The sequence below is a fragment of the Dryobates pubescens genome, chromosome 15 (genome assembly GCF_014839835.1).
Source record: "Dryobates pubescens isolate bDryPub1 chromosome 15, bDryPub1.pri, whole genome shotgun sequence".
Taxonomy (NCBI): domain Eukaryota; kingdom Metazoa; phylum Chordata; class Aves; order Piciformes; family Picidae; genus Dryobates; species Dryobates pubescens.
In genome coordinates, this window is record NC_071626.1 from 4,137,110 (window position 1) to 4,163,768 (window position 26,659).

Sequence of the window (26,659 nt, forward strand, 5' to 3'; positions counted from 1 at the left end):
TGATAACCCTTTCAGTGAAGAAAAGGTTTCCTAATATCCAACCTAAATCTCCTCTGGCACAACTTGAGGCTGTTTTCTCTTATCACTTGCTACCTGGGTAAAGAGACTGACACTCCTCTTGCTACAACCTACAACCTGTTGCTCTAACAGGTAGTTATAGAGAGTGATAAGATTTCTTCTCAGCCTCCTTTTCTCCAGGCTAAACAATTCCAGTTCCCTCAGCCACTCGTCAAAACTTGTGCTTGAGACCGCTCATCAGCTTCATTACTCTTTGGATACATTCCAGCACCTCAGTATCTTTCCTGTAGTGAGGGGCCCAAATCTCAATGCAGTATCTGAGGTGTGGTCTCATCAGCACTGACTACAGGGGCATGATCATTTCCATAGTCCTCCTGGACACATTACTGCTGATACAGGCCAGGATGCTGTTGGCCTTCTTGGCCACCTGAGCATACTGCTGGCTCATACTCAGCTGGCTGTCAACCAGTGTGCCTAGGTCCATTTCTACTGGGTACTTTTCCAGCCAGTTTTCTCCAAGCCTGTACTGTTGCATAGGACTGCACATGGTGGCAACCCAGCAGCTGGCCTCGGTGAGCGTCATGCTATTGGACTTGGCACATTGATCTAGCCTGTCCTCTGTAGAGACTCTCTACCCTCAAGCAGATCAACACTTATACTACAGCTAATCTTCTTAGAATCTCTATGTGGAGTAAGGATAGATAAACTCCCCTAGGAAACAACTCAGATGATTAATCACAATTTAACCACCCTGAATAATTCTTTCTTTTGACATCAGTTATAGTTTATAAAGGGAATATAGAGAGGCTAGCTTCATTCAGCTGCAGAGAGACTTTCAGAACGTGCCTTCTCCTTTCTGTCTTTCAAAAATGAACAGCTTTCTTTAATAACTTAATTGAATAAATGTGTGCTGTGAAGTGGAAGAGAAGTGTCTTGGTCAGCATCACACAGAAGTTGTGTGAAAAGTAAATGTCACAAGAGTGTCTGGCGATGTGTTAAGATAAAGCATGGCCTTTTGATTAGTTCAGAGCTGGGAAAACAAATCTAAAGCTTCATGAACTTCATCCACAGGCATGTGAATTGAGGGTCACAAAAAGTGCAGAAAGAAGAGAAAGAATATTCATGGCTTAAGATGTAAAGAAGGATTTGTGAAAAATTAAATGTCCCCTTCTTCCCTCTCTCTTTTGAGCTATACCAATTTATCTAACAAAGCATTCTCTCTAGCTTCAGATCTGTTTCCACTCCTCCAGAAGCCATGGATGATCTCCCAAAGCCTTATTGGTTAAAAGCACCAAATATGAACTAAGAGTTTCCTTGCACCAAAGCAGGAATGGCTTTTCTGTCAAATTCAGTGTCTGCAACTGTTTTAGCTGATGGCTAAAACAAAAAACATATTGTCAAATCCATAGCCCATGATATGAATAGATATTTTTTCCTCTTTGGTATAAGTGCATATGAAACTTCTTGCTCCATCCACAACTTAAACACCAAGAGCCACAAATCAAGGGTACTTTGAATTCTTTTCAGGGTGTTTAAGTCTGTTTTTTCCTCTTATTTTTCAAGTGCCTGGATTCTGACCTACTCAAGTCAGCAGTCCTGTTCCAGAGTTAGTGGCTTTGACTTTTCTACGTTCCTTTATGAAGAACTTTCTGTAATAAGCTCTTGTTTACCAGTGTCTGAATGAGAAGTGAGACCTTTGAAATTGATTTCAGACAGCAGGCCTGCTGGTCAGGGGTAAGCATCTTGTTCTGCCAGACTGCACAATGCTTCAAACCAATTTCTGGTCCACTTCTGAAAGATTCCCCTCAATTGAAACAGAAAAATAACAGTAAATACTTTTCTAAGCTACAGATTTTCTCAGTGAACATTATATCATTACAGCTGGCTCCTACTGATTGGTGGTAATCAAACATATGCTGCCTGGACTAGAATAGAAATTCTGAGATGTAGAACTGTTTTATTTGCCATGCCCTTGAACAACAGAATACTATATTGTATCTGGTGGGAGAAAGAATTACCTCTGTAGGTATCTATACCTATACAAAAATGTAAACAACTGTTTAACAGCTTCTTGCTAGTCATGTCAAATTGGGAGTGTTATCCCAAGAAGCCTTCAAAAAGAAAATTCTTTTAGGCTTTGAAGTTAGAGGGATAGATATTGGTCTGATTTATAATTTTACAGAAGCATCTTCTTGCTAACTTCAGTGCAGGTACTTCAGTACCCATCATTTTAAGCCAGTGTGGAATCAAACCACAAGCCTTTAATGAAGTTTTAATGATCCACTTGGGGGAGCTAAAGGGTAATTTGTTTCCCAATTGATTATGGCAAAGTGTTTGAGATGCAAAACTAAGTTGCAGAAGACAAGGTGATCAGAAACTTCCATTTTTTTTTTCCAGCTCAGTGCTGGCTGTTAATCTCTATTAGCCTCCAGAGCAAAGGGTCCCCAGTTCTGATTAAAATTCCAGCCACTTACAGAAGAAAGAATCACAGTTGTGAACAGCCTAGCAAGTAGACACCCATAATAGCATCATTCATATCCTGACTTCAATTATGTAATGATATCCTGACTTCAATTATACCTACAGCATGCATTGAATGCAACAAACACAACATGTAAGGTGAGTTTGGTCTTACCCTACATTTTTGTACTAGCTAACATTAATTGTAATGTGACAGGGAGAAAAGAAATCCTAAAAGAAATTCCAACAGGGACTGGTTTTCTCTCTCAGTTGTTTTTTCTTTAAAAAAAAAAAATAATTATTTGATTTAGATGTTGGTCTTGGGCTATAGCTGCTTGTGCATCATGCACTAGTTACTGTGTTAGAACATGGTTTCACACCATGATTATATTCCTCATTTCTGAAGCCTGGGACACACTGGCAGTCATTTCCTACTATAGATCTGCATCAGCTGCTTTATCTTATATTTTATTACCTATGGTGACCCTTTGACTGTTCTGTTATTAGTCACTAATTAGAGGCAGAAGCCCAGTGTCTCCTATATTAGAAGGAAGAGAACAGCCTTTTATTGGGAAGAGTCAATAAAATATGATACTGGGCTTTTCTCCATGTAGGGATTGCCCTAAAATTCAAATAAACTAACAATACAGTTGATTTCCAAAGCTACCGCAGATCCAAAGCTGTAATCATCTCTCTTTTCCAAAAGGAAACAACCCAGTTTCAGACACATAACTTACATGAAAATTCCACTGGCAAAGTTGTGCTGTCAATGTCTTCACTGTAGCAGTGCAAACTTCATCTTACTGCAAATTACTCTGCAGTGCAGTCCACATTAAAGTTTATGCTTGCCCATACGTGGGCATCTAATCTGACTCACGTAAATAAAGGTTGAAGCAAACCTGATAATTAAATATTTTGTTCCTTTAGCACAGCATATTAACTATATTTGAGGTTTCCTTTATGTTTAATTTAGCCACAGCATGTGCAAAAGAATCTTTACAAGGAGGACTGTTGCTAGGCATTTTAAACACCAAGATTTATGCTTTGTAGCTATAAACTCCCAGAATATATTTTGAAATGTCATTCAGCATCCAGAAGGCAGACACAATCAGGCTGGTTGAATACCATGCTAAAAACAATGGTGAAGCAAATGGAAGCAAAGTGTACAGTCAACTCAAGGACAGGCAGGGAAGTTGTAAACATTAGCAGTACTCAGTGACAGTTATTGTAGTGCAATTTGCTTTTGTGCTTTCTCTTGGATATGTAAGGACAAGTGCTGTAGTGGATTTAGGAGGAACTTCTGCTATGAATTGATTAACTTACATTAATTAATTCAATCTCCCAGATTTTTTTCACAAGGTCCATCGATGTGTAGCCATTAATTAGAAAGGATTTGGTATAGTCACCCAGTTCAATGGAATCCAGCCATTCAGCTACTGAAGTGGGGTTGTAGCCATCGTGACCGATCTGCTTCATCTGAAAAACAAGAATGAGTAAGAACTACTGATGAAATTCATTAAACATCTACCAGAGCAGCGGCTATGTGTGTTGGTGTTCTTTGGGTCAGAGTTACCTTATTGTCTGATCATCACTCTTTTAATTAGTACAACACACACACATGGGCAAAAGCACTAATAAAAAGTAATTTTTCAATGCATCTCTTTCTTATGGCCACTCGCATTTTAAACCAGATCATACCATGACTGTAGCTGGAGTTGAGTTCTTACTAGACATCAGGGAATCCACAAGAAGGCAAAAGGGTGAAAGAGACATTATTAATATCCTGACTACACAAAAGTGTCAGATTTGAATAGAATAGAATAAACCAGGTTGGAAGAGACCTTCAAGATTATCGCATCCAACCTATCATCTAACCCACCTAATCAATTAAACCATGCAACCAAACACCCTATCAAGTCTTCTCCTGAACACCTCCAATGATGGCGACTCCACCACCTCCCTGGGTAGCCCATTCCAATGGGCAATCACTCTCTCTGTGTAGAACTTCCTCCTAACCTCTACACCTAAGTTTTCACAGAACAAGAAGGAATCAAACTGAGGAATGTGTCTTTTGGCACCACACAGCAAATAAAACACATTGCCTTGTTTATGATGTACCTAATTTATCTCTCCTACTAGCGTATCTGATATCTTCTAAGGTTTGAAGCTGCACTATTTTTTTTTTTCTGCCCCCAGGGGAGGTTTAGAAAAGTCTCTTTCATCTACCTGGTCACATTTTTCATGGCACTCCTGGAAATTTAGCATATTTCAGACTGCGCTGTGTAAAGTTGCTTGAGATTGGACAATTGAACCAAACATTATCGGAATGGAATTGACAGAATGAAGCACACACCACATGCATTTATACAGCCACACAGGCAGAGAAAGCATAATCACATAAACCTTGTTTTCATAACAAACTAAGAAATGCAACTGGCAGCTTATTTTCATGAATTTTGTCAAGAGCTGCAATTTCTCTTTTAAAATTGCCTCTCGGTGGCACAAGTGAAGATTTTCAAGCTAGCCATTAAAGATAAAAATGTGTAAAGCCTCTACCTGTGCAGCCTGTTACACCATACTGGTTTTATGAATTTGAAAGTAATTTGCAATAGCAGCAAGAGAAGAATGAAGTAGAAGAAAATGATGCAAGAGCTTCAGTTTTTCAACAGTATTACACACAGAGCTTTCCATAGAAGTGCAGCTATTCCTGACGTGATAACTCATTGAGCTGGTAAACTCTTAAGAAGCTTTGGGCACCTTGTATTTTGCATTGGATCTGCCAGCTGTGCAAGGGTGACACTGTGCATGGTGAAAGCCTCTCTCCCATTTCTGCCTGCTTATGTACATTCCTGATTTCTGAGAAACAAGGGAAGTGTGACAGAAACATAATGCTTCGAGCTTAAGTTTGAAGTGAGTGACAAAGTAATTTAAAAAGGGATAGAATGCTGATCTTAATATCTTGCCTGAACCAATTTATTTCTCATGGTTTACTTGAGATACAATTTGAATTCAAAGCAGAGGGAAAGAAATAAATTAGTCTGCATTTGAAAGCCACAGTAGTGTCTATCTGTCTCTCTGCTCAAATGCAGAAAGCCAGCATGTCACAAGCTCAATCTTGGTTTCCTGCAGTATCACAGAGGAGTGATACTGGGATGCTGCATTATGGCTACAAGAGTTTACTCTTTGGCCTTTCTCTGCAAATGTTGGATAGAAAACATTAATGGAATTATTTCATTGATGTAGCAAAATTATCATGTGAAATCATAAAAGAGATACAAAAGACATCACACAATTAACAATGGGAATCACAGCCTTTCAGGTCACTTTTGTACAATGGAGTTGCATTAGAAAAGGAGAGTTCAGTTTTGTTGTTGACCCTTGACACTCTGGAATTTAGTCTCACCCTAATTTATCATGAAATTCTCAGATGCCAACAGCATGGCAACTTGTCATTCAGGCTCTCTTCAAATCTTAGACTGACAACAGTCTGTCCAGCAGACTGCAAAAACATCGCAGAGCCCTGGGAGCTCTGACTCCTGAGGAGCTAAATTTCAAGAGCTGATTTGAAATGAGGTATGCTTAAACAACTGATGCTTGAAAAGAAAGGTCCTGATAAACTGAAGAAGAAAAATCTAATACAGAGAAAGCATAAAGAATGTATACAGGGCCCAGGGAGAACACATGACTTCTGAAAGGGATAAGGTATTTTTGTCTCCTTTCTCCAACAAAGAAAAGTGAAGCACCTTGGAAATAATTTCCAACATATCCAGATGGGACATGCTATGCAAATTACTTCTTTATTGTGTTCATACTTGATCTTTAGGTTTAATAAATCCTGATTTCAACATGATTTTCTTTTTTGACCTGCTGGTTGAGAAAACTTGTGCAGTCTGGCCCATAATTCTGGTAAACCATCAGCCTCTATAAAAACAGAGCATGGGAAGTTTCTGAATTCTCAATTCAGAATACAGAATTAAGCATGTTGGAAAAGACCTTTGAGATCATTGAGTCCAACCTATCACCCAACACCATCTAATCAGCTAAACTATGGCACTAAGTGCCTCATCCAGTCTCTTTTTAAACACCTCTAGTGATGGTGACTCCACCACCTCCCTGGGCAGCCCATTCCCACTGGAGATTACCGTAAAAGGGGTTGTTAAAACAGATACCACTCTACTATGCTGTGATGCAAAGAGCTGCAGGCAAGCAAACACAGGTGAACAATTCAACAAGCAAGAGGCCAAGAAGAAGAGAAAGGTACCTGACAACTTCTCTTTTTGGATTTGGTGCCAGCAGGCAAAATGTTCACTGGATTGCTCAGGAGTCTACATGAAAAGACCCTGGAGTGTTGTTGGGCAGCAGCAAGCTGTGAAAGCATTTTCCCGCTCTCTGTCCCAGAGATCTGGCTGCCTGTGTGCAAGGCCGTGTGAACGACACGGCACCTGTGTAGCCTTGGATTGGACTTACATGAGGAAGAGCAGTAAGAAACCTGGTGAAGGCCACCCCACCTTCTGCAGGAGCTGCATGTGAGCTCAGGTCCATAGTGCTTGGCATTCACTTGAGCTATGCTGTAGGTAACATCTCTTCCTGGCCATGCATCTTGCTGATCCTCACCCACCACCTTGCACTTCTTAATCAACCTTGCCCCATCCTCATTCCCATGGATTTACCCTGGGACATGGCTGTTCATTTCACTATCACCATCCCTGTCCCATTTGTCTTGCACCTGTACACCCTGCTTGCCTCACTGCTCTCCCTTAGCTCCCAGCCCATCTGCCATGAGGGAGAGTCCCCTCCTTCTGCTCCTGTGACAGAAAGATCCATCTCAGAACTAGAATACTTGCCAGCAGTTTCAGCACAAAACAAGCAGTAGTTGTTTGTTTTGTCATGAACCCAGAACCACTCTCCTATCTACAACAGATTTTCTAAACTGCATCTAATACATGAAAATTAAAAAGCTCTAAGTATCCATCCTCTTGTACAGAAAGTTTTGTTCTGTCTGTTAATAACAACAACTAGCTTATTAGCTGTCATTCAGAACCGGCTGCATCTTTTCCTTTCAAGTATGTCTTGGCAGACAGATTGGTTATCTAGACGTGACAGTGTCATTAATGTCATTAATGGTATCTGCTTTTCATACAAAATGGTAGAGTTTTAAACTAAAAAACAACACCAAACAACCACCACCCCTCCCACACCCTCCCTACCTCCCCCCCCCCCCCCCCCCCCCACTTTGAAACACCTATCTGGAAGTGCTGTCCCTTTACTTTATTAAAGCTCTATTCAGCTCCATCCCACTCATCAGGAGTAAGTCATGGCTCTTGGTAAGTTTGTTGGTTTTTTTTTCTATGCAGTACCATGATTTTAGACTCCTTTCACAATCATTCACCTGAAGGTTTCCTTGATGATGCTGTTTAGTGATTTTTTTTTTATTTAAGGGATTTTTTTAAAGGAAAAAAAGCCCCTCCTAACCAGTAGTAGTGGCCATGGTAGAATTAGATAACGGGCAGACTTGATGATCTCAAAGGTCTTGTCCTACCATAGTGACTCTCTGATTCTGCTGACTGCATTTCCCTGTATAATATTTCAACAATTTCACACCAGCTACAACAGCTGGATGAGTGGTGTCAACCTCCTAAGCAACTATGTGGATAATGTTTGATTTGTAGCAGTGTAAAGTCTCTACGCTTCGAGACACTATTAACTGCTTATAAAGACGGGGAGCATTGCTCTTTCATAGACACTGCCGCTAGTTCATTCAGTTGCTATCTGTAAAGAACAAAACAGGGTTGAGAAGGGGAGATTTAGATTGGAGATTAGAAAGACATTATTTACAGAGAGGGTGGTGAGACACTGGAACAGGTTGCCCAGGGAGGTTGCTGATGCCCCCTCCCTGGAGGTGTTCAAGGGGAGGTTGGACGAGGCTTTGAGCAACCTGGTCTAGTGAAAGGTGTCCCTGCCAATGACATGGGGGCTGAAACTAGATGATCTTTAAGGTACCTTCCAACCCAAATCATTCTATGAATCCCAATGTTAACTGTTCCACTGTAGATGGTTTTAGCATGCTGACTATGGAAAAGGCTAGGAATGAAGCCCATAGATAAAAAGAAATGGATAAAAAAAAATATGATCCATGAAGGAAGACACAAATCCTAGGAGATTTCTCTCCTAGGTCCTATTGATTTATCACTAGCATCACTTCCTTTGAAATGGATAGAAAGTATAAACCAGAAAGAGCTGTTTCTCATAATAAAATAGTAATACCATGGAGCATCCTAACATGCTGAGAAATCCTTCACAAGAGATTGTCTGTGCATCAGGTTTTTTACAGGTGCATCACTGCTATATCTATACATTATTTTCCATTAGGATAGAAGGTACCTGAGTTCCTGTCTCCAAAAGGTAGCCAAATAAACACGAACAGAGCTTCAAAGTAATCACATGCATCAGAAGCATCAAGGTGAATTCAGTAACACAGATCGCTACCAGTTTTCTCTGATCTTCTCAGACAGATGGGAAACTAATGCTATTTTCTCCACAGGTAATATATCTGTCTGGTGGAACTCAACACCATGTGTGTTAAAAAACCAAGCTTTTTCTCTGCTGTATAAGGAAAGAGAGATGACTTGACTCTCACAGCTTTTTAAAGGATAGCTATGATTACAGTGAACTGAAGCTTGCGCTGGTTTGCAAGAAAGATCTTTTAGCAAGCACTCAATGCTTTCTTTTAAACTGATGACCTGAGAGATTTAAGCAGCACTTTTGGGAACTTTAATGAAACTCTCAACTACCAGTTTGAGTAATTCTGGCTGACTGTGACGGGGTGGGCTTATCAGTTATTTTTTCCCCTCTCTTTGCGAGTTGTCTGTGGCATGTTACGTATTTGACAAATACAATCGACTGGAGTCAGGTTGTTGGAAGAGGCAATTATTCCTTTTCTGGAGCAGTGAAAGAAAAGGCTCAGGAAAAGGACACATCTGAAGAACTGGGCTTAGCTGGCACAAGGGCAGCACGTGGAGCTGATGCCTGCAGTGTCTGTGCAGAAACTGAATCTGCCACCAAGGACACAGAGACAGCTCCCACAGCGGACAGATACAACTCCCCAAGGACCTGAGAACACTTTGCACTTGCTGCTGCTGAGAAAGGCACAAAGAAGGAGCTGTCTGCAAACACACAGCAGGTGTGCAAGAACCTTTTGGTTCCCTGTTCTATCTTGTCACATATTAAAAAAGTTAACTATTCAAGCTTGTGTCCTATTAACTTTTCTGCTAATCAAAAGCCTTCCATCTTCCTGTGGAGCTTATAATAAGAAGACAGCACAGACATGTTCACTTCACAGTGCTGCCTGAGGAAGGATCCTGACCCAATAGCAAATCCTGAATGCCACCAACAGTTCAGTTTCCTACCTAAGATCCCCAGCATCGCAACAGGGACTCCCTACATTTTCTTTTGCTGTGGGAATCTGTCTTCTGAATTTAAAGGAAAATAGATGCACAAGAAGACTGAAAAGACCTCCTAGTTCTTCAGCAGATACAATGTTTGGGACAAGGGAAGAACAGAACTCATTCAGTGTTACTGAGGATGCAGGCACCAGTTGAAGGCATTTCCATTGCAGAGAATGACTAAAATCTGGAATTTGTGGATTAAGTGGAAGTGATGGCCTTGATCTCACAGGCTTCTGTCAGTATAATTTCTAAAAGGCGTCCACTGGATATTTGTTGGTACTTCAGTGCACAGAGACAGAGCTTTACAGGCACGCTTTCAAAAGCTTGATATTAACACAGACTGACATTTCCAAAGTCAAACTTTCATGCTTTGCCAGATCCTGAGTGGCTCCACCTGTTTTACTTTAGCTAACGTGCTACCACTGCACCTTTAGTTTATTATCTCACTTGAGGGTTGAACTAGGGCACAACACCACCCTGTTTTGGTGCCACAAATTTGTAAGTCTCTACCTTGCATTAGTATGCTTTGCAGAATAGCCTGGGTATGCACTATCCAGCTTTCTGTTTGGAGGAAAGTAAACCAGATCAGCACCAGTCATACAACAAATGCATTTCAACCCCTAATAGGAACAGGATGATCTAAACCAAGTGACTGAAAACCTCACCACCAAGTCCTTCAATGGGAGAAAACACACATATGCAGATGGACCAAATGGTGGAGGTGTACCTTTGTATTTGCCGCCAGCTGCCCTTAAGTCTTCATGACTCATAGCCTTTCCTTGACATCTTTTCTGTTACAATTGCCTCATTTCTGCCATCTTGCTCAGAACTCTGCTGAATTTCTTTACACTTCTGTAACAATTTTATTATCATCTGCCTTTTTCTAATGCTAGTTGTGATGATATTCAAAAATCCCATCAATCTCTTCAGCTTTACTGAAGGTCCCATATGGTGCGAACTAGGGCTCCAAAGAAATGATGCTGTTCATCAGCCTGAGCTGTGAGGAAATTGAAAGCTTCCTGATAGCAGGAGGCTGCTGACCTAATGACAGCTGTGAGGATTCCAGAGGTGTCTACCTATGCTTCGATGCAATGACTGATGGGCCAACTGCAGAAGCAGGCAGGGACAATCCATGGGTAGGCACTCTCATTCTTGCAGACCCATTATAGGTGTTTGAGTTTCAAGACAGGAAAGCAATTTCCAGTGGCATTAGGAAGAAAAACAGCAGGGTAGAAAGCACTTCCCTTGAATCTTGTTTTTCATCTTCATTTCCAGCAGACCAGAACCAAGGAATCACAGCCATAAAAGGGCTGTAAACTTTATGTTATAGTTTTGAAGCATCTCCTAATTTGGGCACCTCTTTTAGGAATAGAAGTGGGAATTACCTACCTTTTAGCTGTGCTAAATGAGAGAGAATTAAACACCAAGATCAAAATCAGCTTTCTAAGCTCTGGGACATCTAAGCCAACAGCAATATAGCAACAGCAAACATATGATGTGCTCTTTCACTGTTACATATACAGCACAGTTAATGTGCACATGCACAGTGGTTCTGTTTTGCTAAATGCCAGACTTAATGTGCTCACACCAAAGTGTTATATATGAGTAATGGATCCAGCACTTCTTGGAAGCACAGCTTTAATGCTCATGTAACACTACTCACAGAGAGCATGCTCTTATAGCCTGCTCATATCCTACTTCTTATCTGGTTCTACAAAGCTCCCAGGAAATAGACTGTCTGCCTGCACACCACTGCTACAAGACTCCCAAACCTGCTTTGTGCTGAAAGCTCTCTGTGCAGGAAGGAACATGCTGTATACTTGAAGAACATCTCTGAAGCCAGGAGAAAGCTGCTTTCAGCTAACATCTTTCTTCCATCTGTCAAATGAGAGAATGTGTTCCCATTATATGCTGGGAGAAGGAGCCATACACTCTGAGCATCCCACACAAAAGCAATCCTTTTCCTTAGCTAAGTTCCCAGATAAGATAGGATAATTCTTCTTCTCAACAACATTGTAGCTTTTGAGGAACCCATTGTCCTTGGGTTATTGTCCCTCGCACATACATTTTGGATGGCAGAGTAACTTGACAATGGGCTGCAGGTTTTGTTTGTCACTTAAGTGTGGATAACATCTTATGCCATGGCTGTTTCTATTAGTCAGTTAAGTACATCCTGCACACAATTCTTTTCTCAGCACAAATTTCTTTTTTCTTGAGCTCTTTTGTACCTTCAGAATCTTTTGAGACACATCTACAAAACCTTTCTCCAAACACACACACAAATCTTAACTGCAATCTCAAAGGCTGCTACAAAATTTGCTCTAAGCCTGATGTCATGTATAAAATATTTCCATTTCAAGAGTTATCTTTACAAATGATGTTTCTACTGGAGTGTCTTAACCTTATCTAATAATAATAAGCCATAAAATGCTCAAGTTAATATTAATGTGAAACTTGAATTACATTAGTGTGAGATCAGAATTTGGGCTACTAGTGCCAATCCAAGAAAAAAATCTTATTGTGTTATATATATTTTGAAAAGCAGAAATCTAACTGAAAGATACCAACTCTGCCTGTCTCTTACAAACATACTTTACCCCCTTATGAAGTGTTCTCCTCAAATACAGAAGCACAAGGGAAAATTGTTTCTGGAAATCTGGGTAAGCATTCCTTTATTACTGGTTAAACACTGCTTAAAACCCAATAATGATTAATTAATCTATGCTTGGACACATATGTGGAGGTTTGGTTTTTTTTTTTCCTATTTAAAACTACTTCAAGCTCTAGAAAGTGGTTCCTGAGCAGGCTACTAGTGTTTGAAATCATAGAAACATAGAAATCCCTCACCCTTTAGGAGGCCAGCAATTATGAGTGGAAAAAGACAATACTTTATTTTCAGCCACTAAATATCTGTTGCATTTTCAGGCTGCAGAGGTGAATATTGATGAGAATATAAAAGAGTATTTTAAAGCCCTGACAATAGATCTGTTGCTTGATTTTTATTAAGACTATTCAGTGCTGCCAAAGTATATGGCTCTGAATGTGCTGCCCAGGGAGGGGGCAGAGTCACCATCCCTGGAGGTGTTCAGAAAAGGATTGGATGTGGCACTTGAAGTCATGGTTTAGCTAGTCATGAGGTGTTAGGTATTAGGTAATAGGTTGGACTTGGTGATCTCTGAGGTCTTTTCCAACCTTATTGATTCTATGATTCCCTTCTATGTTTTTGAAAACACTTAACTGCAACCTAAAAATATGAGTATGAAAAAAATTACCACAAGTAAGGAAACATTAATAGTCAAACTAAAAATACCATCATCACCAATGCTAATAAGTACTAAAACACAAGGAGTCATCAAGTATTCAATTAAATGAGGAGCAGAAAAGAGGTACACGTTGAAAACAAACAAACTAACTGAATTTTTATCTAATGAGATTCAAATTAGTGAGACTCCAATTATGGCTTGAGATCTTAAAATATTTAGATGGGATGCACTATTTTGAATGCATGATGACAGAGCTGAACTAATCAACAAACAAATAGATAGATAGAAGTGTTCCACGGTTCCTTGCAGGATGTGAAATCTTTTTAGCTCTTCAGCAAAGTTTTGTAAAGGGTGGATTAAATTAGGTAAAATTTACCATAGAATCACAGAATTGTTAAGGTTGGAAGGGACCTCAAGGATCATCTAGTTCCAACACTCCTACCATGGGCAGGGACCCCTCACACTAGATCAGGTTGCTCAGAGTCACATACAGCCTGGCCTTAAAAACCTCCAGGGATGAGGTTTCCACCACCTCCCTGGAGAGGGAGGTGATTCTCCCCCTCTACTCTGCTCTAGTGAGACCCCACCTAAAGTACTGTGTCCAGTTCAGGAAGGATCTGGAAGTGCTGGAACATGTCCAGAGCAGGGCCACGAGGATGATCAGAGGGCTGGAGCACCTCTCCTATGAGGACAGACTAAGGGAGTTGGGGCTGCTCAGTCCATGATCCCAGTTTTTGTGCCATGTAACTATTCCGAGAGCTGTGCATTCAAAAGAACTTGCCTTTGAATAGGAAATTATGTGGTCTTACTGTGTAAGCTGTCTTGCATTGTTGAGTCAGTTAAGTGAAGAAATGTGATGCACAGCTTCAGCTTTCGACTGGCCCTTGTGATTTTTTTGTTGTTGTTTTTTGGGGTTTTTGTTTGTTGGTTTGATTTTTTTTGGTGTAACAATTTTGCACCAAAGACATAGTAAAAGTGTGGTCTTTAGAACTGCTTTTTTCTAGCTCAACAGGGAAGCTGGTAAAGACTGCCTCACTGTTATTCAGCCCATGCTTCAAGCCATCCTGTGTTATTTAATTAGCTTTGGTTCACAAGATGTTGATTCTTCCAATTAACTGTATAACCATTTTGTTCTCAACTAGTTTGAAGACTATCTCAAGATCCTGACTCTGTCCTCCTTTCTCCCATTAAGCATATTTTAAAAAGACCTCAGCTGAACTTTCATGGCAGCATCTGGTTTCAGTATTAATATACTCTCCAAAAGCAAACATCATAGAACCAGTCAGGGTTGGAAGGGACCACAAGGATCATTTAGTTCCAACCCCCCTGCCATGGGCAGGGACACCCCACACTAGATCAGGCTGGCCAGAGCCTCATCCAGCCTGGGCTTAAACACCTCCAGGGACGGAGCCTCAACCACCTCCCTGGACAACCCATTCCAGGGTTTCACCACTCTCACAGTGAAGAACTTCCTCACATCCAGTCTGAATCTCCCCACCTCCAGCTTCATTCCATTCCCCCTAGTCCTATCACTACCTGATATCCTACGTCCCCCCCCAGCCTTGTTCTAGGCCCCCTTCAGATATTGGAAAGCCACAACAAGGTTACCTCGGAACCTTCTCTTCTCCAGACTGAACAGCCCCAACTCTTTCAGTCTGTCCTCATAGGAGAGGTGCTCCAGCCCTCTGCTCATCCTCATGGCCCATTATTAATAATAATGTTAACAATGTTTTCATAAACCCCAGTTACTGAGGGCAGATAACATTATGACATGTTAACAATCCATGCATTAATTTTGACAAAAGTAATGAACAATGCCAGAAAACTGAAGTCTCTAAGAAGTGTGGAAAAAAAATTCATCAGCTAAAAGCGGGGTTTAAGATTACAAAATGTTGTTTGAATGGTAGCATTGTTGAAAAAACACCACACAAACTTGCAGTTCAACCTTAAATATGTATTGGAATTGATCAGCTGCTGCTTTTATATACCCTAGTCTTGCACCATTTATCTCACTTGTCTAATACAGTACATGGAACTTTATTGTCCTTAATGATCTCTGGTGTTTCAGTGCAGAGATACTTGTTGTAGTATGGATTGACTAACACATCCAGACACAGAAATTGTTCCCATCTTCTCTGCAAAACAAACCCTTGTTGTCTTTTACAAGTGAAATCTATTGATTTTTAATATGCATCAAAAAGCCTCTTCTAGCAATGGCAGCCTCGTGCTCTAGGCTGAAAAGTCCTTTAATAACTTTCCTCATTCCCCAACATCATCAAACTGCAAGCAGACTAACCTCTGTTCAGCTCAATTATTCTATACATGCTGCTCCCAAAGCAACTCATGAACTTCACACTAGGTTTTATTCCTGCCTTGGTATCTTTCACCACACATCTGCATCACATGTGGCAGCCTTCTGAGCCTTACTGGTGTCTACTCCTCATGTGCTCTTCTTATATAGTTTTCCAAAATCAAATAGCATGTTTTCATTCTAGGCCCACTCTTTCTTGTCTTTGGAATGACAGTAGAAGCCTCCACTGATGTATTCTGCTATGAAAATACAAGAACAATCCCTTTCCACCACTGATTTTAAAATAGATGGCTTAAATCAGCCAGCACTGAAACTGATTGGGAAAATGGCCACAAGTTATTCTGTCCACAGCTGAGAAGTTAAATTCATGTGCACAGCAGCAAATCAAATATGAAGTGTGCAGGAAGTCTCTGCATCTTTCATGAAAGGCAGGTATAAGGAAAACAATGTTTCATCCAAGGCTTTTACAAACACTTATGTAAGGGGCAAATTATTTCCAGGCCAACTGCTATGTAAAGACAAACATCTGTGATTCATTGACAGCCTTGTTTGCACATATGTAATGGCAGCCTATAAACACACTGAAAAGCCCAAAGCAATCCAAAGACATTCTAAACAGCCATCGCTTCACGTTACAGATTCAACTCTCTTTTGCTTTGTCACTTACATGTGTACAAAGGGAGTCCAAGGCAATGACATTATTTTATGCTGCATTTGAATAAGCAAAAAAAACCCACCCCAAAACCTACAAAATCAGTACAGATTCAGGTTTATCTCTATTCAAAAAAAGAGTGTTTTACATGATGTGAAAGTTGAAGGTGTTAGTTCCCCCGCCTCGAAACTATACCTTTGGGAGAAGCTGGATTGCTTGGAGTATCCTCTGCCTGTGTCCAGAGTTAAGGATTCCTATTTCCAAGAGATCCTGATCCTCCATTACGTTGCTTCCCTAAAAATGGGGGGGAATAAAAAAGAGATGTACTTAAAAATGAAAATATAACAGATGCTTTCCATAGCCTGAACCACACCCTTCCTCTGTGTTTAAAAGAGAGCACTTTGCTCAACTCATAGTATCTGACAAGAATCATAAATTACTCATGATTGCATTCCATTTCACGATGGCAAAATATGGTGGAAGGTGCTTGAACTCATGGACAATTATTATACTGCTGGCAGCACTGCCACTGGAGGGATTGTAACTCGCTCAAGCCAAATACCAGATGTGAACTTTCTCTCATTTGACTGGAACCAAGGACATGACTACAGATGTGTTCAGAAACTTCATTTTTCAGTTCCTCTCCTACCTCACCCAGCCATAAAAATGAACCCAATGTTCATTTTTCTCCAGACTGGAAAATATTTCACGCAGAGTAAGATGAATGGAGCAGATAAAGGTAAAATTATTTAGTTTCTTCTTAGTAAAGTGGTGAAGTGGCATCAACAAATCCCATACACTTCCCATGCCCTTAAATTTAACTGTACCAGTGCAATCCTGCCACTGCTCTTATCTCCCTGCTTGAGGGCAGGTCAAATAATTTCTAACATTCAAGGAGCTGAAAAAGACCATCTGTCCAAACAATACACAAAATAATTGCCCACAGAAGTCCATAAAATAAGCCTCTGCAATTCAAGCCTCTATTCATAGGATCTGATAGCAGTAGAAGAGAAACTACAGCTATACAAACAGGACAGTATGACTCCTAAGTTCAAAGTCTTTGACACCACCCAGACAGTAAGTTTAGCATTTGAAGGGTAAGGTATTTGATTAGCTGGCAGTGACCATTTGGAATCACAGGAGATACAGCAGTAGCTCAAAAAGGGAATTGCAGTCAGGGATCAAATCAAGATGGTTCAAAGTAGGCTGTCAGTCTTCACAAAATTACAGAATAGAAGGGCTTGGAAGGGCTCTTTCAAGGCCATCTAATCAAACCCCACTGCTAGAGCAGTATCACCTAGATTAAATCACAGAGGAACACGTCCAGGGTTTTTTGGAATGCCTTCAGAGATAAAGCCCCCAAAGCCTCTCTGGGCAGCATGTTACAGTGCTCTGCCACCCTCAAAGTGAAGAATTTTTTCCTTATGTTTCTGTGGAACTTCTTGTGTTCCAGCTTGAGTTCATTACCCCTTGTCCTGAGAAGAATCTAGTTCCATCCTTGTGACACTCATCCTTTCGGTATTTATAAGCTTTAATGAGTTTAGACTGCCTCATTTCAGACAAACCCTTACCCTTTAAACATTTATTTTGTTTCAAAAAAAGCTTCTGACCTATTAAAGTCACAAGTATAACCTGCAAGAAGCAGATGAACTGTCTCGAACCCTTACCCCTTTCAGAGTCTCATGACACTAATTTGCTGGAAGCAAGAATTCTTATTATTCATACACACTTATCATCATGAAATCGGATTTATGTTGGCAAATCCATGAAAACTTCATCACCACCTTTCTGTTTGGCTTGCTGCTTGTGACTCAGCAGAGCTCTTGAGCAGCAGCAAAATGAAAAGGCAATAGGCACATAACAGAACATGCTTAAATAATTTGCTGAATCAGGACTTAATAATGGATATGATTTCTTTCTGAATATCAAATCTCCTGTCCCACAGCAACACAAACTTCTTTCAAAAAGCACACTGGAATATGCAGTTCTTCACCCTGTTCAGCTGCTCAATCTTCACTCTTTTCAGATGGCCTGATTAGTTTACAGATGTACACTTGAGGCCTCCCAAGTGCTTCTCTGCAGAGTATCCTGCAAAATCTTGGGGATGTCTCTTTAAGGTAATCACGGAAACTCTGCAGAGCTATTACATTTAAAATTATATTTCACAGTGAGTGGTATGATTTAAGACTGTAAGTCTGCAAATCATGTCTGGAAAGGATTTGTGTGCAGCATGGAGGACAGGGGCAGACAGAAGCCTGCTCTGAAGGGAGAAGCTGTGCGCTCATGCTGCTTTAAGTAGATCACACGGTGTAGGACTGCACGCAGCACAGGCTGTGCAAACAGTGATAGTGGTGAGGTGAGCTTAATAACCCCTTCATCTCCCTGCTAAACACACACACAATATAATTTCCCCTGTCTTCCTTTCTCCTTTAAACAACCTAAAGGAGTCTGTAAGCTCACAGAAAAAAACTGGGGGGGGGAGGAGGGGAGGGCAAACCTTCCATTTTGGGCTAGATTCAGCTGCTGGAAATAGCTGGCATAAATAGATTTAAGGAAGCTCAACCAGCTGAGGATCCAGTCCAAAGCAAAGGCTATACATTTTGGTTCAATTTGATAAACACAGCTATTTTGATTGCAGCTATTGCTTTCACTTCATTGCACTGTTTGTCTGATTTCACCTCTCATTGCTGCATGATGTTTATGAACAATCGTGGTGTACTCATCACTGAGCTACTACACACTGTTTACTGGTGTCAGTAGCCTTGGCAGCCAGCTTCAAATATTGCAATGTTCAAAATCCAATTCAACTAACAGGCACATCCTATCTGCTTGCACATAGCTGCTGCACAGCAGAGAAAGCATTTTTTTAGTCATTGTTAACTACTGCTTTTTTTTTCTTTATACATTAGTTCATTGCTTTGCTTCTTTGCAGTTGGTATTACACAGTTTTAAAAATTATGTCAAAGTTACAAACCCAAATACTTAAAACTCAGGAAAGCCTGGAATTCCTCTTGCCTCCTTGTCCCCCGTCTAAGAAGGCAATGACCTGGTCTTTCAACAAGCTCAGGTTTTAGAGCTTTTGCTGTGAGTTTCCATCAATGTCAACAGTGGCAGGCACTCATCTCTCTTGTGAAACAGACTTCATTGTCTTCTGTCAAGGGGTTAAACCAGCTCTTCATCTTTCCACAAGACCAAGCCAGGAGAGTTTAGATACACAGTACAAACCACTATTGCTTAACATAAAGGAGTAAACCAATAGCAGTAGAAAACAGCTGTCTACTTTGCGGACACATCTATGAAGAGAAACAGTCCCCTTGATGCCTATTCCTATACTCCCCTTAATCCCAGTTCCTCATAATTTTTTTACCTGATTTATCTTCTTGCACTCCTTCACTCTTCTTCTATAGGTTCATATATGGAGAGTGGCACTGCTGATATGCTAGAGGGACAGGATGTTACCCAGAAACACCTCACCAAGCTGGAGAGATGAGCCCAGGTGAACCTCATGAGGTTCAACAAGACCAAGTGCAGGATCCTACACCTGGGTCAGATCAATCCTCATTATCAAGACAAGCTGGGGGATAAGGTGCTAGAAAGCAACTCTGCAGAAAAGGACTTGGGAGCTCTGGTGGTTGAGAAGCTAGACATGAGCCAGCAATGTGCACTTGTAGCCCAGAAGGCAAATGGTGTCCTGGGCTGTGTCAAAAGAAAGGAGCCAGCAGATTGACAGAAGTGATTCTGCCACTCAGCTCTGCTGAGACCTCAACTGGAGTACTGCATCCAGCTTTGGAGCCCTCAACACAGGAAGGACATGGACCTGATGGAGCAGGTTGAGAGAAAGGCCATGAAAATGACTGAGGGAATGGAACACCTCTCCTGTGAAGACAGACTGAGGGAGCTGGGGTTGTTCAGCCTGAAGAAGAGAAAGCTTCAGAGAGATCTAATAGCAGCCTTCCAGTACATGAAGGGGGCTTACAAAAAGGCTGCAGAGGGACTGTTTACAACGGCTGGTAGTGATAGGATGAGGGACAATGCCTTTGACCTAGAGAAGAGTAGACTTAGATTGGATGTTAGGAACAAGTTCTGCACCATGAGGGTGGTGGAACCCTGGAACAGATTGCTCAGGAAGGTAGTTGAGGTTCCATCCCTGGAGATATTCCAGGTCAGGTTTGACAAGGCTCTGAGCAAACCAATCTAGTGGAGGATATCCCTGTTCACTTCAAGGAATTAGACAAGATGACCTTTCAAGGTCCCTTCCAACTTCCCACCCAGAAAGTGACATCAATCTCTATTGGGTTTAATATGCTTTTGTTAGACAAAAATAAGAGGATTTTTTATATTGTCATTTCTGAAGTCTATAAAAAAACTTAGTTGGAAGGAAACCTTACTTCTCACAATTAAAGCAATGAGAATCTATCAAAATTGCCTGTACTAGGACAGATTCAGATCTCTTCAGCTTACACTGCTGGAATTCCTGTCTTGTTAATGCATGTTTTACTTATGAATTAGAAAGATCCTGCTTCTGAAGTATCAATTAGGAAAGAGTGTAGCTGACACCCCAGCCCCCACCACCTCACCCCACCCCCCCAGAACTTGTGGTTCTGTACAAGTCTCAGGAATATCTTTATCCCTGTAAGCACATAGAGGAAGCCAATCTCCTAAGTAAGGAGGCAGTGGTTTCACAGAACAGTTGGGCTCAAGAAGGAAGGGAAAAATGACTCTGCATGTGGGAGACTGAAGGCATATGAAAAACAACACAATCTAAAAAAAATCCAGAAATTTTGCCAAAATCTGAACAAGCCACATAATGGTACACTGTGAGATGAAGATTTTACTGGCATTTATTTGGGTTGTTCCACACAAAATCACCTTCCATACTCTCCATCTGAACTTAATGCACACTTTCCCCAAATTGCCAGATTAGACCATCATAGAAGTCTCCAAATGTCTGTAAGTTCAGCTATGTGTATACAGCCTCTTCAGAAAGCAATTTAATCGGGAATATATCAGACTTATAGCAAAACATTGCTCTGTTAAAAATAGCCTCATTTTAATGCACTAAATACCTCAAAGAACCTCTAAAATCCAATCAAAGCAAAAGCTTCATAAACCTGTAGACAACTTCATTTACTGTAAAAAAAGAGAACACCTTTTAAGATTCTTTTAAAACCCAACAAAATCCCCCAACATGTATTCCACATCCTGCAGAAACAAAAGCACTTTGAAAATTTGTCCCTGAAGATGATAAAATGTGGTGATTAGAAGAACATATTAAGATGGCAGCTGGGGCTGCATGTTTTTCATTGCTCCCTTTTTGTGCCTCTGCTTTTAATCTTCCTTCATATGTTTTTGTGTGCTGGAGACCTATGGTGAAAAATTCCAGTGTTTGGTTCTGAGTGGAACTGCACAGAAGCTTTAAAACAGCTGGCAGATGTACCACTAGACTGATCTAAACACTCAGCCAGTGAAGCTGGAAAAGACAGGCTGTGGGGAACAAGCCACCTGTGTATACTTTTTGGTCTGTGTTGTTGCTCTTCACCTTGGCTGATAGATTGACAACATGATAAATATTGGAGAGAGATTTCACAGATCTTCATTGCAAGGTTCTGGGGAAAAAATCTCAATGGGAAGGTAAATCAATGTTTATCAGGTTATTCAAGCAGAGTGAAAACTGACAGAAATTAAAAGAAAAGAAAAAAGAGAAAGAATAAATTAATTTGTCAAGTAAGGCTTTTTTTTTTTCCCTCCTTACAAAAGTTTTATATAAGAAACAGAGGATTTGGGAGAGTTCTGGCTACAGGCTGTCAATGCCAACTAAATCAGGAGTTTCTATGCTCAGCTGTGTCAGCTAAAGGAGGCAAAGTAGTAAATCTGGTGCCTAAAGCTCTGTAAGAGCTGCTACTCACCAGCTTCAGCTGAAATCATTTGCTCTGCTCATTACTGAGATGAAATTCAGCTGGAGATGCTAAGTGCTACTAAAGTTGACAACAACACTTCTGGTAACTTTTGTTTTAATGCCTCTTGTTTATTGAAAACTGGCTTGCCCAAGAACAGGGGTGGTGTGTGTAAGGGAAGGATGACTTCTCAGATGAGAACAGCACAGATGGGGCAGCACTGGTGCTTGCATCACATTGTATAGGAAGCACTTTATGGTCTCCAGTGCCTCCTCCCAGCCAGCCAGGTAATAATCTGCTGCACTATTGACATAATGAGATCAACAGGAACTGTTCAGAGTTGGTAAAAGTGGCACCTAACACACAGAGATGGGGAGGATCATGATGTATGCATATCATAGTGGTGGGCCTGGTGGGTGTTTAAAGAGCCTTGCCAATATCTCTTCAATGTGTATTGCACCAAATCTCACCCTGGCTGACTGAGACTTGACAGTAGAGGAGCACAGCTTGGGAGAATTTGAATGGAATTGGGACAGCGGGTCTCATACTTGAGCTTACAGGGCTGATGGAAATGTGACCTGGCACAGAAAGGCAAAAAGAGAATATGGGAGGTGATACATTGAGGCAGAGCACTATCCTGCCACTCAGAGAAGAGAGATGGGTGCACGGCAGGAGCAGATGGGAATGTTCTTGGAGACTGAAGTCAGAGATGGACTGAGACCAACAGCATCAAAGAACTCTATTCTTTCTTACCTCTTCAAACCTAAATGCATAATTGGAAAGGAAGGAAGAAGGCTTCTGGTACTAATAGGAACAGGTACTGTTAGGAAGCACATCCTCAGCAGCTCCATAAACCAGCCCTGCACTCAGTCTGAATTGCTTTGCTTCTCACTCATCTTCAAAACTCTATACCCTTGAAAGAGCTGACATCTAATCTGTCCTCTAGCTGGGAACAAAGTAGAGACATCTCACAATGTGGCTAAGGACACGTTGAATAACCAGTACTTTTATTTTTCACGGTCTAAATCAGATGCCAGAAGGTTTCTGTATTTTCAGCACAACATAATAAAAGACTTAATTTTAATCCACAAAATAAAAGAGTTAATTTTTTTAAAGACTTGCAAGAGCAGATCTGAGAACTGTACCTCTCAAGAATGGGCACTGACTCTTATTAGTGCAAAAAAATTCAAGCAATGTGTCACATGTCTCATTTCCAAACAAGAACTGGCAAACAACCAGAATTTAGCAAACTTCAGTATGAGTGAAAAGGTTGCCTCTCACCAGCATTGCCACTGTTAACATGAAAACAAGATCTGTAAGAAAGATTAACAGAGTGAAATGTCTAACTTGTACTTTCAGGTCAGAAAGATTTATCAGATTCCTGGAGATACTGCAGAAATTGTTATTACACCTACAAATCTGACAAGACTACGTCAGAAAAATCCCCTGCAGAAGCACAAAATTCTGCCTTGGGGAAAGGAGATTGATTACAGAATCCAGCAGGAAGAAATTACCAAGTATGTTGCAAAATAACCATTTGGTAATAGTCTTCAAAAACTGTTTTGCTTTTATAAGTACTGATGGTGATACTGATTCTCAGTCCTCACCTTGCCCTGTTGTCAGCCTTGGCATTTATGACATTCTTAGCACTGACAAATGACACAAAACCAAAGAGAAAACTGAAATAGTTATTCACATTATTGTAATTTCATCAGGAAATAATAATAAATGGCTATTGAAATGTCACCTGAAAAATACCATTTCATTCATAGATAAGAATGGGGTGATGGCAATTCCGAGCCCTTATTTGCAAACTATGCACAAAAGATAGAAGGTGATATAAGTAGGGTCAGTTTAAAACGGAGTCTGAACAGATCTGAGTGCCTCTCTGCTTAAGTTGTAAAGATCTCTCTCTGGTTCACATTCAGCTCTCCCAGAAGTGAAGCTGGAATAACCACTGCCACCAAAAGCTTTTTGAATGCTAATGTTCAAATGAGTAGATAGTCACAGACCTTTCACACAACAGGAACAGTTAAAGTATAACGACAATGAAACAACACCGATAGCTGGGACCAGGATCCATGTAGGAAGAATTTCTGCTATTTTTATCCCTTCTTCCCTGTAGCACTGATTCATTACAACCAACACAATTGTCACATGCAAATTAGCTGCACAGATAAGGTGGCAATTGAAAAAATTACCTCTGATGTCGCACTTGGCCCACTTAATTACTAACGCTGTTGACCCAACCCTGTCTGCCTATTTAGTCATAACAATTCAATAAAATAATTATTAATACTTCCCTAAATTACATCTTAACGTCTTGAATGTATATTGTGAAGATAATTTCACTCCATTTCAGTAATGAAAATTCCAGAGAGTCTACATTGTGCCGTTATTCAGATTACTTGAGATAAAGGCCGCTTAGCTTGGATGCTAAATTTCTCTAAGGACCCACTTCAAAATCAATATCACCGTGAGCTAATTAACAGGCCTCTAAATTCTCAGAAGAACAGGTCTATCTCCAACAAATGTGCAAGTTTGGGGCGTGCAGGAAGGGGCAAACATGATATTTGCAGACCTAACAAAAATGTTGAATACCTGATCATCAGGTAACGTGGAGTTCTGTGTAACCTTTGGAGCTAACACTGGTGTTTCTGTAGTAAGTGTCGAAACTCTGTTCACCTCCCAGAATGTCTCACAGAACTATTTCCTTCCTCACATTTTTATCAGCCCTAGTCATGTTGTTTAAAATGTGAGCTACCCAAATCAGCTCAGAGAATACAAAAGGCAAAGCCAAGGACTTTGACCATAAAATTGTGGGCAAGGATCTATGTCTTCGAAATTGGTTATTCACAGAAAGGGACTGTGAAATAGCGGCAAGGAAAAGACGTGCTCAAGAAAATCCTTAAGCCTTCATGCACTTCTGCCCTAAAGTGAAAACAGGTCTTGGAGGCACTTGTTCATATGCCTGCCTGCAGCTGAAGCCCATTCACATCAGCAGCATTACCTCTGGGCTGCCTGTGGTTTGAACTCTTTCTTCTGAGCCAACAGAGCCACTTGGAAACCACGTCAGACCTCCTGGTGAGTCTAGAAAGTAGGCCATCCTCTTAGATGCCGTCACAGCTTGATCTGGTAGGAAGTCTCAGAGCATGCCCCAGGCAGCCACACAGGAGCTGGAGCACTTGGAAGCTGCTCTTGCTTAAAAATGGCTTTAACTTTCTTTCTCAAAGGAGAGGCCCAGCCATCAGGGGATTGATGCAGAAGGTGGGAGATCAGATTCATGTGTCATTCTCGAAATCAAATGTTCTAAAAAGAAAGCGAGTTATGGAACAACTGACAGGAAAAGGTACTCTGGGTTTGAGGAGAATAGTTCACTGGTCCTGCTGACACTGAACTGTTGTGCAGTTTAGTCAGTAAGCCAAAATGGAATTATCCTTTAAAGCAGTGACAGCTGGCTGTGGTAAATCAATCTTCTTCTCCTGTTGCTAGAAATGTTTCTGGTTTACATCCAGTGACTGCCAAACAGAAAAAGTAGAGAAAAAGCCAAAAATTCAGGATTTTCTACTTCTTTAAATATAGTGTTCTAACTTCTGAGCTACAGACTCATGCTTCTGGTGCACACTCTAATTTGAATGGAAGATTTGAGCCAGCTGTCCTAATCCAAAGGGACAGTTTGGACTTCAAGATCCATAAAGCAGCACAGGAAATCCAGTCTCCAAATGGCGTCTAATGCAGGGTTGCAAAAGGAGGCAAAACCTTCAGGTGTAGGTCCTACTTTGGAGCATCTTACTGCCTTCCCCTGCAGATCCCTTTCTTGCCTTTCTCTTCCCATTAAGCTATGCAGGGTCTTGTGTGCCTAATTCAATTGTAAGGATCCTGCTCCAGGAGACAGGAACTGTAGAGTCAAGCATGACAGTGCCCACCATTGTTGCAACTAACTACTTTTTGCCTGGTCTTGGAGACCTCAGCTGGATTGTTGGAGTCCACTCTGTGTGCTGTGAAATGAAGGCATTGCCTAGCTTTCAGGTACCCAAGTCATTTTCAGAACCTAGCTGCTTGAAATTGGAAACAGCTGAACTTGCTGTTTTGTTTAATATTGTGAAATGTAATGAAAGAGGAAACAGCTCCCCCCAAAACCCCACAGAAATACTGGAAAGTTAATGATGTTTTCTATGCATCATTGCTTTGCTATGTTGAAATGTGTTTGGTGTTCCACCATACTGCTTTTGGTCTGTAGAGGTGAAGCAAGAGTAAAAGGTAAGAGAACTTCTAAGCTAAAAATGACCTGGAATATACTTTCTCTTGGTGAAAGTTAAGAGGATGCAGGGAAAATATGGAGTCAGGCTTGCCTGCTAAATACAATCATTACATTGACACTCATTTTAACATATTCCTGCAGATTTTGTTTGCTAAGGCAAGCACAAGGAATAGCAGTATTAAATAAGGCATTATCTCCTACTGCACACAGATGAGAGTTCTGGTACATCTGAGTTTTCTTAAACAAAGCATTGTGATTTATTTCCATGGTATGTACAGAGATATTACTGGCTGGATCCCTGAAGCCCAAGAGGTAAGCAGAGATGGCCTCCATTTTCTTCAAACTCTTTCTAAAA

General features: G+C 40.8%; 1 protein-coding gene across 16 annotated transcripts in view; it reads right to left on the reverse strand.

Annotated features, from left to right (window-relative positions):
• Positions 1–26,659, reverse strand: part of ANKS1B (ankyrin repeat and sterile alpha motif domain containing 1B) — a 414,109-nt gene that overhangs the window by 161,561 nt on the left and 225,889 nt on the right. For 15 of the 16 annotated variants that reach the window (XM_054167872.1, XM_054167864.1, XM_054167871.1 and 12 more), the window contains 2 exons: positions 16,345–16,443; positions 3,802–3,954 (listed from right to left, as the gene is read on the reverse strand). The exons of the other annotated variant lie outside the window; for it this stretch is intronic. In XM_054167872.1, coding sequence (XP_054023847.1) covers positions 3,802–3,954; positions 16,345–16,443 — 252 coding nt within the window. The remainder of the gene's footprint in view (positions 1–3,801; positions 3,955–16,344; positions 16,444–26,659) is intronic. 16 annotated transcript variants of the gene reach the window in all.